Consider the following 13,450-nt stretch of genomic DNA (forward strand, 5'->3'; position numbering starts at 1 on the left):
AGGTCTGAAAACCAGAATCAAGACCATCAGAAACCATCAGGAGGAAGGAGGCTGCTGTAGTGCTCCTGCAGACAGACAGATGAACAGACAGACAGACAGGCAGCGAGTCAGGCAGACGGGGAGTCAGAGGGAGGAGATGATGATAATGTGGAGGAGTGTCTGTTAGAGCGCTCGGTCTGCTCAGCAGCTCTCAGTCAGTCTCACTCTGCCTGCCTCACAGGGAGTCTCTCTCTCTGTATCACCGTGACCCGTCTCACTCTCAGCATGGAGGAGTGTCGTTATGGATTATTGATTATCATGTTTCTGCTGCAGATCGACTGTTTGCACTCAGTTTACATCACCAAGAACACAGGTGAGACTCTGCTTAATACTTCTGATACTGTAATACTGAGACTTTAAGTATTAACACAGCTGAGACAGTACTGTGAATTCTACTGTAAGAAACTACTGTTTCTACAGTTCAAACTCAGCCTTCTGCTCTGACACACAACAGCATGGCTGCACTGATTGGTGCTAACAGTGGTACTCTCCTTCTGTGGTGGTTACCATTCAGTTACATGCTGAACTCTGAACTCTGCAATGAAGGTCAAGGTCGAAAAGTTCATCAGCAGACTGACCAATCACTGAGCAGCTCTCAGTCTGACGTGTGTCTGAGTCTGAGGGACCTCCTCTCCATGTTTTCCCTGTAAATCTCAGTGTTTATGTGTTTCAGACGTTTGGGGAATGTGACCCATCCAGATCATATTTCCTCAAATCCTCACTGTGTGTGTGTGTGTGTGTGTGTGTGTATTCTCACCTATCTGCTCTATGAGGACCAAAAGTTTACACCATCAGAGTGTGGACATCTTAAATGCAGAGATATTTAAGGACATTTGGGAAACAGGAGGTTGCTTGTGAAAAATAGGAGTTTTTGTAAAAAGCAACAAACTTTATGAGAAGGGTTAAAAACATCTGGACATTGAGGCAGTTTTCAGAACGAGGTGATGTCTGTAAAATGTGATATAGGTTAATGTATCAGGGACATTTTTATACTGTGAGGATATCGGCACAAAGCCAGAACATTTACTGTTTTTATTTATTTAAATGGGAACATTTATCAGGGCCATTTGGAGTTTGTTGTGAGTCCTTTGTGTGACTGTGTTGAGGGGCTCTATTTTTAAAACTACAGTAGAGGGAGTTCAGTCCCTGTGGTGATGCATCAATAAGAAGAAACCAGGCGAGATTCATGAATCTAAAATTCAAATTAACAACCTCAAGTTCACCCAAGTACTTTAACCCTAAAGAAAATGTTAAAGGTAAACAAAAAATTTCTCCTCTGTGTCCATAAATGCAACATTTTCCTCAAAAATATTTATTTAAAATTTAGGAACCAAAGATCTTCCACACAAGCCAGAACAAGATAAAAACCCTCCCTCCTAAAGTAATAAAATAACTAAACTGGGCCTTTGGCCACATGAATAGAATAGAATATATTGTCATTATACAGGATGTACAATGAGACTGGATAATGAGACTGGATAAAATAAACTTTTAGTTTGAATAGAAACTTAACCAGCATCTGTGTGTGTAGAGAATAACACATGATCAAAATAATCCAAACTAATAAAATACTACAAACAAGCAGGTGATTTAAACTGCAAATAATCACAGGAAGAGTAAAACTTGTTTACAGGAGTTTGAAGAGAGCCACATCACTGATCACAGTAGACCCTTATCCTGTCACCACTTTTCTTCTTCAGTTTCCTTCGTCATTTATCTGCAGTCTTTCTTGATGCAGCTGTCAGTCAGCCCATCATACCTGTCGGCAGACATTATTTATTGTACAACCACCTAATTATGATTTTGAATTGATTAACACACAGGCACATCATGTACATTTTATATAGTGTTATTATTATTAGTATTATTATTGTTATTAAGGTTAATCTTGTTTGTTGTTTATATATATATATATATATATATATATATATATATATATATATATATATATATATATATATATATATATATATATATATATATATTAGGGGTGGGACTCGATTAAAAAAATTAATCGAATTAATTACAAGCTTTGTAATTAATTAATCGAAATTAATCGTATTTTAATCGCATTTCAATATTTGACATGAGAAATATTAATTTAAGTTTAGTTGATGAATAAATCAATATACATAAGCTTAAACTTCAAAATTTTGTTTATTTTCCCACCAGTCTACTACACAGACCAACGAAGGGTGGAAGTGCTCCTGTGATAAGCAAACTCCTGAAATTAAAATTAAGCATCATAACTGGATAGTTTTATTCAACATTAATGTCTCACTTGTTATAGTTGGAAATTAATCATTCGCTCAGCTGTATTCCTTGATGTTGAAATGTGTTATGCTTGTTTTAACAGCTTATTTTGAATTAAAGACTTAAAATTAAACCACAAAAAGGAGAAAAACTTCATTCTCCGTTTAACCAGCTGCTTTTACACAGCTGTGCTTTACACTCACGTTGCTAGGCGACATGAGCTACGCAGAGGTGATGGCAGGTGACGCTGATATGAAGGCGAGCCGCTCACTTCCGGCCTTTGTGGTGTTCGTGGGCTGCGAAAGACATGGGCCGGGTCCTTCAAAGGATTCGGCCCCTAATTTGGACATTGTGCATCGATATAATCTGTATGCCTGGAACTTGTGCACTGAGAAACGTTCCACGGTGCAAAGTGCGATTAAAATGCGTTAAAATTTTTAACGTGTTAATTTCTACATAATTAATTAATCGAAATTAACGCGTTAAAGTCCCACCCCTAATATATATATATATATATATATATATATATATATATATATATATATATATATATATATATATATATATATATATATATTCTTAATAGTGTAAATTATTATATTTATATTTATTATAACTGCGGCTGCTGTTACACCCAAATTTCCCCTCTGTGGGACAATAAAGGCTGTTTCTTCTTCTTCTTCTTGATTATCCCACAAACACAAACCACAGCTTTCCCATCACTGCAGCTCAGTTTTTTTTTTTTTATCTTACATTTAACTTTAAATCATCCAAATGCTTCAGTAAACACAAGACAGGAGGGTTAGCTGGCTACAAATGAAAACAGCTCATTTTAATTCCACTAAGGCTGAGACTGCAGTTGGGGGCCCCCTGGTGGCTATGTGGGCCCCCTGCATATATGCATATAGCAGAAAACGGCATATGTTTATCATATGTGGGGCTGCTTGTAGAAAGTGGGGACATATATGGATAACAGGGATATTTGTGGAAAGTGTAGCATTTGAAAGCTGAGACAGTGTAAAGATGGATGTAACTTCTGGGTCTGAAAAGTGAAACCAAAGCTTTCAGTGCCTTAAACCTGCATTCTTTCTAACATTCAGAAGAGGGTGACTCCTTTGGCTGTAGAAAGTAGTCTGAGTGTATAGAAGTCTATCATACACATATATACGTAGACGACACATTGAGCGGGTGGGCCAATTGCTGCGATACGTCAGTGCGTCTGCCATATTGAATGTGGCAGATTTGCCTTTTAAAGTGATAGAAATAAATGGACTGAACTTCCTAAAGCACCTTTCTACAAAGTTCTTTAAGTTAATGCCTCATTCACACATTCTCTGATATTTTTGCAAAACTGATACGCACAGAATAACTTTCTCTGGTAATTATAAATGTTAAATACTACCAAAATATTTTTCTAATGTTTATATGTTTACATGTGTTTAGATATACTGATGTTGGGAAGGTGGTTACTGTGATGATAAATGTCTACAATAACCAGATCCTAACATTGATATATACCATCTGCAGGTTTACTCAATTTTAAAAAATAGATATGTTTTTTTTTCCATCAATCATTAATTTAAGTAGTATTTATAGCAATCTGCTATTATTACAATTTGCTAATCAAAGTATGGCTGTGATGGTCTTCATTTTATTTTAGCTGTGAAACTATAAACTAAAATTGTACATCCTTGTTTTATTATAAGTAATCAAATTTCATGGTTAAAAGGGTAATAACTGAGAGCAATTTCCAACTTTTGTTTTATCAATCAATCTTTATTTGTATGGCAACAAAACACAACATAGTATGAATTGTAATGTATGAATGGAGCCTCTCTCAGCGCTTCATTTATCAGCTGCTTCCCCCTGAGATCCTCCAGAAGGACACACACACACAATGTTTGTTCTTTTTCTGTCCTGTACATTCATCCTCTCTCTTTCCAGACTCTCCACCCTCTCCAGCTGTGGCTTCATTGACTCTGGCTCTAAGATCATCAGGTGATGAAGGCAGAGCATAGGAGTGGTCCTAGTAGAAACAAGGATGAAATATTATAATCACAGTCCATTACAGGGCTGTGCATGTGTGTACATATGTAGTGGGAGATGGTGGAAGGGGGTAGGGGTGACGTGAGGTGTGTATATATAACCAGGGGCATGATGCCCACAGCTGTATGAAGCACAGCTAGCACTTACGACTCACAACACTGTGCAAAGGCAGGGGTTTGGTTAGCTGGATGAGCTGAGAACAGTCAACTGACGGGGTCTCTAGAGCCTTCTTTGAGGTCTGAGATGTCCGAGTGGCCACAGCCTAAATTAATGGGTAAAACTGACATTATCTGACAATGTAATACAAAATTCACCACTGATTCCTTCCCATTCAGATAGTAAATAACATTTTCAGTAGAGTGTGGCACCGACTTATCTAATGTTTGCAGCCTAGTGATAAACCTGCCCTTTGAAGCTGAGCTGGGAAACCAGACTGAGTGAACAGCTCCATCTCTGACCCTGACTGACCTGCTCTGTTAAAGTCCTCAGGTCTGAAATGCTCCCTGCAGAGTATGGATCATGGCTAGCACAAACCTTCTGAGAGCTGCTTTCACAGCCCTTTATCTTTGGGGAACCTACATAGTATCAAAAATATTATCCAAGCACTTAAAAAAATAGGGTAGTTAGTATGGGGTAATTTAGTTAAGTAAGATTGAGTTTGTCATTATTTGGAGTCTGGTTTCACTCTGGAATTCATGGCACTATGTGCAGGACTTCACAGTATTAACATCTGCAAATTCTGTTTTCAAAATGACATTATGACACAGACATTGTAGAGTTTATAACGCTGAAATGCAGACCGTTCCATCTGCCTCGGGAGTTTACAGTTGTGTTCCTCACTGCTGTTGACATACTGCTGCAAGCTAACATGACGCTAGTCTGCATGATGCTATTCACAGGCTGCAGAATGACCACCCAGATGGCATGTTTATAATAGCAGGAGACTTTAATCATGCCAATCTGAAAACTGTGATGCCAAGACTCCACCAGTTTATTGATTTCCCAACCAGAGGAAAGAATACCTTAGACCAAGTCTACTGTAACATACCAAAGTGTTACCGGTCCGACCACATCAGCCTGCTTCTAACTCCTGAATACACACCACTCATTGCAGGAGTGAAGCCCACAGTCCACACCATCAGGGTCTGGCCAGAAGGAGCTATGGACAAACTACAGGACTGCTTTGAGGACACTGATTGGGAGCTTTTTAAATGGACTGCCACTCACAGCAACCTCACAGACTTCAACACCTACACCTCATCTGTACTGAATTACATAACCTTCTGCATGGACAGTGTGACCACACAGAGGACAGTACAGACACTCCCCCACCATGGAAGCCATGGATAAATGGTGCTGTTATCAGTCTGTTGAGGGCTCGAGATGCTGCTTTCCCCTCAGGTGATGGTGAGGCCTACAGAATAGCTATGTCCAAATTGAGGAAAGGCATCAGGGAAGCGAAGCACTGCTATAAGAAGCACATCATGGAGCACTTCAAGAACACTGACTCCCAACACGTGTGGCAGGGCATCAAAAAATCACTGGCTACAACAGGCCAACTGAGGATGCTGTGTCACTGGCCCTCCACTCCGCCCTTACCCACCTAGACCAGCAAGATAGCTATGTGAGGATTCTATTCATTTATTATAGCTCTGCCTTCAACACCATCTACCTCCACAAACTCACCACCAGGCTGGACCTCCTGGGCCTCAACACACACCTGAGCAGCTCGGTCCTGGACTTCCTCACCAGCAGACTGCAGACTGTGCTCATGGGGGAGCGGGTCTCCTCCAGCATCACCCTGAACACTAGCACACCGCAGGGCTGTGTGTTGAGCCCCTTCCTCTTCTCCCTCTACACACAAGATTGCAAACCCACCCACGAGACCAACACCATCATAAAGTTTGCCGAAGATGCCATAGTGGTAGGCAGGATTGCATCCAGCAGTGAGGCTGGCTACAGAACAGAGGTCAAGAACCTGGAGAGCTGGAGCCAAGAAAACAACTTGATCCTCAATGCAGCAAAGATGGAGGAGTTGATCGTGGACTTCAGGAGACTCAGACCCCTCGTCTATCACCCAATCACAATCAGAGGTGAGAGAGTGGAGGTTGTGCAGAGCATCAAGCACCTCGGGGTCACATCAGCCACGACATGACCTGGATCGTCAACACCACAGTGACGGTCCAGAAAGGTCTCCACAGGCTTCGCTTCCTGAGGTGCTTGAAGAGAGTGCGTCTCCCACAACAGCTGCTGTTGAGCTTCTACAGGTCAGCCATCGAGTCCGTCCTTACATACTGTAACACAGTGTGGTACTCTGGCTGCACTGCAGACAACAGGAAAGCTCTGCAGCGCATCATCAAGACTGCTGAGAGTATCACCCACACCCAGCTCCCCAGACTAGAGGACATATACAGGACCTGCTGCACCACCCGGTGCAACAGCACACACCCCGGACACTGCCTCTTCACCCCCCTGCCTTTTGGGAGGTGCTACAAGACACTGTACGCCCAGACCACAAGACTGAAAAACAGCTTTTACCACAGAACTGTCACACTGCTGAACACTGACAGTAACAAACCCAACATGGTAAATGGTAAATGGACTAGCTCTTATATAGCAACAGACTATAATTCCACCTTCACATCCACTACGCCACTTTAGCACACTGCACTCAGTTTTTTTGTAAATAAACAGTTTATTGCCAGTTTCACTGTAAATACCAGATCCTTATTTTTCCTATTTATATTTTTTTAATTTCTATTTTGTATTTATTATGTCGGCACCTGGAGGATGGCTCCAACAAAATTTCATTGTTTTGTGCATTGACCACAAAGATATCTTATCTTCAAATGTTAGAATGATCAAATACAATTAAAAACAATTTTTCACTCTTACCTGTGAAAGGTAATCACATCTGATCTCGTTTCAACTGTAAAATGGTTCGAACAACTCAGCGCAGCACAGGAGTGACGCATCTCTCTAATGTTATGCTGGCTGATTTGCCACATCCAATATGGCGGCGACGTTGATGTATGATTCAGCGCTCCATGTGGCATCTAGGTATATATATATGTCTATGGAAGTCGCCTCCTGCGAACCTGACCTCTGACCTCAGTAAACACTGAGTTTTCCTGCTGGTCTCAGACACCAGTGTCAAACATTACCTGATCCATACACAAGAAGCCAGTTTGTTCTACACATGAGTGAAAATGACTTCTTCCGGCCCTTCCTTTCACAATAATAGTCCTGGACATCTACACTGCATGACTGCTGTATCTAACATCTCTTATAGGGTTTTTCTTTAAATAAAAACACCATTAAATTAATAAATAAATAATAATAACATGTGTTAGTTGCATTGAATACCTGTGATTCTGTAAATTGTAATAATAATATTAACAATGTTATTAGAAGACTTCATTATTCTTATTTTAGTGGTATTATAAAAATCACACAAGAATATTATCGATATGTTCATCTACAGATTACCACTTACCAAGAAAGTGCTGTTTACATTTCTTTATTTAAAAATGAAAACAACCTCTTTCCAGAAAGAAGTAAAAACATAAAATACACATTTCTTTACTGATTGATACTGATGTGTACATAATGTACAGACTTCAGGTGATTCCTTTGATCTGTAGCTGTGACAGGAAGTATGAGTCTTTTCACAGGTGTAAAACAAACTGATGTCCTTCTATGGCTCAGCTAGTGACATTACTGGCTAACAACTTGTGATTGACAAGATGTTAACCAATGAGTGCTGCTTCACATTCAGATCCACTCCTCAGTCGTCACATCCAGTTTAAAAACACCAAGAAAGTGATGGTAAAAACCCTGAGCTCAGGGCTTGATAACCTCATGGTGGCTGCCTCCCTCCTTCTGTTGTCTAAGGATAAAAATCAGGATGTTTATGAAGCTCAGGAAATGTTTAAAATTGTTTGAAAAGGTTGTAACTAAGAACATTTGTAAAATGTCATGTTTGTAAAATGGAAATAAATTTGGGTGGGGTGGGGGCTCTTTCGCAAAGTGAGAACATTTTTAGAAAATTTAGACATCTGTGGAAAATTTGGACATTTTTGTCTGAGGTCCTGTATAATGTATTATATGTCCAAGGGTCCTCATAAGGACATTAAGTGTGTGTGTGTGTGTGTGTGTGTGTGTGTGTGTGTGTGTGTGTGTGTGTGTGTGTGTGTGTGTGTGTGTGTGTGTGTGTGTGTCCTCCAGGACCTCAGAAAGCCCTTCCTTCTTTCTTCCTCTCTAAATCAGTGTCAGATACAGTTCACAGACACAGAGGTTTGTCTGTTGATCTCCAGCAGAGCTCAAATGTAATCACAGAGCTGCTTTTAAAATGAAACTGTGTCCAGCCCAAGCTGATTTATTCCTGTAGAAATTGCCTTTTGTATGTGGAGGATCAGCTCTGTACACAGTTTATTTGAAACCTCACCCAGAATCATAATAAATCATAATAAATATAAATACTGTCCTATTATATTTTACAGTCTGTAAACTCTGAGGTCAGAGTCAGCACAGAAACCACAGCCACCTTTTTACCTGCTGTTTGCTTTTATGATCACCGGTGTCTGCTGTATGTGTGCAGTGATGGTTCAGGATATGTGGAGCTTGTGTCCAACATTTCTGTCAGTGAACATTTATACACATAGCTTTTATACACATTAAATATATGTAAATGTGTATATGTAAATGTGGGTATTGACACTGATATATATATTTATGTATATAGTGCTTATGTATATGTGTATAGTTTTTTGCAATTTTATTCTATTTTATTTTATTCTATTGAATTTTAGTTTTTAGTTTAGTTATTTGTTCTTACTCATCCTTTTCATTTTTTCTCTGTATTGAGCTGCTGTAATGCACAAATTTCCCCGTCGTGGGATTATTAAAGTTTTATCTTATACACAGTTGCAGCTCCTAAACTACACATGCAGAAACACAGCAGGACTTTTGTTCTTCAAACAAAAATTTTAAAAAAGCATTTTAGTTTAAATGTCTGCAGCTTTGTGTGAATATGTTATATATAAAAAATGTGGCATTGTAAAGAAAACACCAACAAAAAAGTGTCAGATCATCCACACTGCAGACTTCAAACACCAAATGATCTTCACACACAGATACCTGCTCATTACTGCTCAGTAACATCCAAATAAATCAGAGCTCCGCCTCCTTGGATGGTCTGTTAGTCCAGTGAAGCGACAGCAGCCATATTACCATATTGGCCATAGCAGTCTTTGTTACTGAATGGTGTGGCGCTGACACTTGGTGTTGGCTCTCACTGCGGTATTGTATCACTTCCTGTTCCTGTTTCGGAGCACAGTGTTTTGCTGTCTGTTAGCTGTTATATCTGTATAACTCGATTTATCTGGATAATAACATATTTTAGTGTAATCTTCACCTACTTTAAATAGCATACTCTTTGCTGAATCACCTGTATTCACATTACTCACTTTATTTGTTTTTAGAAATTCGCTAGCTTAGCTCAGCTAGTAGCTTAGCCCTTAGCCGACTCACTACCAGCATGGCTTCTCCTGTCTCTCCTGCACTTTCCTGCTCTGGGTGTCACATGTTTAGTTACTCCTCGGCCTCCTTTAGCAGTAACGGTACTTGTAATAAATGTAGTCTGTTTGTAGCTCTGGAGGCCAGGCTTTCTGAATTGGAGACTCGGCTCCACACCCTGGAAAATCCTGTATCTAGCCAGGCCCCTGTAGCGGGTGCGGACCATGGTAGCTTAGCCGCCGTTAGCTCTCCCCCAGCAGATCCCGAGCAGCAGGGAAAACAGGCCGGCTGGGTGACGGTGAGGAGGAAGCGTAGTCCTAAGCAGAAGCCCCGGGTACACCACCAACCTGTTCACGTCTCTAACCGTTTTTCTCCACTCGGCGACACACCCACCGAGGAACAAACTCTGGTTATTGGCGACTCTGTTTTGAGAAACGTGAAGCTAGAGACACCGGCGACCATAGTCAAATGTCTTCCAGGGGCCAGAGCAGGCGACATTCATGGAAATTTGAAACTGCTGGCTAAGGCTAATCGTAGATTTGGTAAGATCGTTTTTCACGTCGGCAGTAATGACACCCGGTTACGCCAATCGGAGGGCACTAAAATTAATATTGACTCGGTGTGTAACTTTGCAAAAACAATGTCGGACTCTGTAGTTTTCTCTGGGCCCCTCCGCAATCAGACCAGGAGCGACATGTTTAGCCGCATGTTCTCCTTGAATCGCTGGCTGTCTGAGTGGTGTCCAAAAAATGACGTGGGCTTCATAGATAACTGGCAAAGTTTCTGGGGAAAACCTGGTCTTGTTAGGAGAGACGGCATCCATCCCACTTTGGATGGAGCAGCTCTCATTTCTAGAAATATGGCCAAATTTATTAACCCTCCTAAAAACTGACTACCCAGGGTTGAGACCAGGAAGCAGAGCTGCAGTCTTACATGCCTCTCTGCAGCTTCTCTCCTCCTGCCATCCCCCCAAAACCCCATCCCCATAGAGTCGGTGCTGCTCCCAGACCACCAAAAACCAAAGCTAAAATCAGCAAAAAGCTATTTAAGCATAAAAATTCAAAAACAATAAATAATACAGCTTCATCAACTGCACCAAAAAATAAAACAATTAAATGTGGATTGTTAAACATTAGGTCTCTCTCTTCCAAGTCCCTATTAGTAAATGATTTAATAATTGATCAACGTATTGATTTATTCTGCCTTACAGAAACCTGGTTACAGCAGGATGAATATGTTAGTTTAAATGAATCAACACCCCCGAGTCACAGTAACTGTCAGAATGCTCGAAGCACAGGTCGAGGAGGAGGATTAGCTGCAATCTTCAATTCCAGCTTATTAATTAATCAAAGACCCAGACAAAGTTTTCATTCTTTTGAAAGCCTGACTCTTAGTCTTGTCCATCCTAATTGGGAAAATCAAAAACCTGTTTTATTTGTTATTATCTATCGTCCACCTGGTCCTTACTCAGAGTTTCTGTCTGATTTCGCTGACTTTTTATCTGATTTAGTGCTCAGTTCAGATAAAATAATTATAGTGGGTGATTTTAACATCCATGTAGATGCTGAGAATGACAGCCTCAACACTGCATTTAATCTATTGTTAGATTCAATTGGCTTTTCTCAAAATCTAAAGGAGCCCACCCACCACTTTAATCATACTCTGGATCTTGTCCTAACATATGGCATAGAAACTGAAGACCTAACAGTATTCCCTGAAAGCCCCCTCCTGTCTGATCATTTCTTAGTAACATTTACATTTACTTTAATGGATTACACAGCAGTGGGGAATAAGTTTTATTATAGTAGAAGTCTTTCTGAAAGTGCTGTAACTAAGTTTAAGGATCTAATTCCTTCATTGTTATGCCAACACAGTGCAGAGCAGCTACCTAAACTCTGCTCCCAGTGAGGTCGATTATCTCGTCAATAGTTTTACATCCTCACTGCGTATAACTTTGGATACTGTGGCTCCTCTGAAAAGGAAAGCTTCAAATCAGAAGTGCCTGACTCCGTGGTATAATTCACAAACGCACAGCTTAAAGCAGATAACCCGAAAGCTGGAGAGGGAATGGCGTCTCACTAAATTAGAAGATGCTCATTTAGCCTGGAAAAAGAGTTTGTTGCTCTATAAAAAAGCCCTCCGTAAAGCTAGGACATCTTACTACTCATCATTAATTGAAGAAAATAAGAACAACCCCAGGTTTGTTTTCAGCACTGTAGCCAGGCTGACAAAGAGTCAGAGCTCTGTAGAGCCGAGTATTCCTTTCACGTTAACTAGTAGTGACTTCATGGATTTCTTTACAAATAAAATTTTAGACATTAGAGAAAAAATTATTCATAACCATCTCAAAGATTATTCTTCATGTTCGGCTGCTTTCAGCACTGCTGGTATTTGTTTAGACTCTTTTGCTCCAGTTGATCTTTCAGAGTTAACTTCAATAGTTACTTCCTCCAAACCAGCAACATGTTTGTTAGATCCCATTCCTACTAGACTGTTCAAAGAAGTCTTTCCAATTATTGATGCTTCAATCTTAAAAATGATCAATCAGTCTTTATTAGTTGGCTATGTACCACAGACCTTCAAGGTGGCTGTAATTAAACCTCTACTTAAAAAGCCATCACTTGACCCAGCTGCCTTAGCTAATTATAGGCCAATCTCCAACCTTCCTTTTCTCTCAAAGACTCTTGAAAGAGTAGTTGTAAAACAGCTAACTGATCATCTGCAGAGGAACGGTTTATTTGAAGAGTTTCAGTCAGGTTTCAGAATTCATCACAGTACAGAAACAGCATTAGTGAAGGTTACAAATGATCTTCTTAGAGCCTCTGACAGTGGACTCATCTCTGTTCTTGTCCTGTTGGACCTCAGTGCAGCTTTGATACTGTTGACCATAACATTTTATTACAGAGATTAGAGCATACTATAGGTATTAAAGGTACTGCACTGCAGTGGTTTGAATCATATTTATCTCATAGACTCCAATTTGTTCATGTAAATGGGGAGTCTTCTTCACACACTAAGGTTAATTATGGAGTTCCACAGGGTTCTGTGCTAGGACCAATTTTATTTACACTATACATGCTTCCTTTAGGCAGTATTATTAGAAAGCACTGCATCAATTTTCATTGTTATGCAGATGATACTCAGCTTTATCTATCAATGAAGCCAGATGACACACATCAATTAGTTAAACTGCAGGAATGTCTTAAAGACATTAAGGCCTGGATGACCTCTAATTTCCTGCTTCTAAATTCAGATCAAACTGAAATTCTTGTTCTCGGCCCCACAAATCTTAGAAACATGGTGTCTAACCAGATACTTACTCTGGATGGCATTACTTTGGCCTCCAGTAACACTGTGAGAAATCTTGGAGTCATTTTTGGCCAGGATATGTCCTTCAATGCACATATTAAACAAATATGTAGGACCGCTTTTTTGCATTTGCGCAATATTTCTAAAATTAGAAACATCCTTTCTCAGAGTGATGCTGAAAAGCTCATTCATGCATTTATTACTTCTAGGCTGGATTATTGTAATTCATTATTATCAGGCTGTCTTAAAAGCTCCCTGAAAAGCCTTCAGCTGATCCAAAATGCTG

The 13,450-nt window shown here is 40.1% G+C and overlaps 1 protein-coding gene across 2 annotated transcripts in view; it reads left to right on the forward strand.

The window, feature by feature from the left end:
- The first annotated feature begins 215 nt into the window (after positions 1 to 215).
- LOC115791919 (A disintegrin and metalloproteinase with thrombospondin motifs 2-like) overlaps positions 216 to 13,450 on the forward strand; it is a 37,438-nt gene continuing 24,203 nt past the window's right edge. For both annotated transcript variants that reach the window (XM_030746216.1, XM_030746217.1), the window contains exon 1: positions 216 to 352. In XM_030746216.1, the coding sequence (XP_030602076.1) occupies positions 265 to 352 (88 nt within the window). In that variant the 5' untranslated portion in view covers positions 216 to 264. The remainder of the gene's footprint in view (positions 353 to 13,450) is intronic.

Source organism: Archocentrus centrarchus, chromosome 14 (assembly GCF_007364275.1).
Source record: "Archocentrus centrarchus isolate MPI-CPG fArcCen1 chromosome 14, fArcCen1, whole genome shotgun sequence".
Classification (NCBI taxonomy): Eukaryota; Metazoa; Chordata; class Actinopteri; order Cichliformes; family Cichlidae; genus Archocentrus; species Archocentrus centrarchus.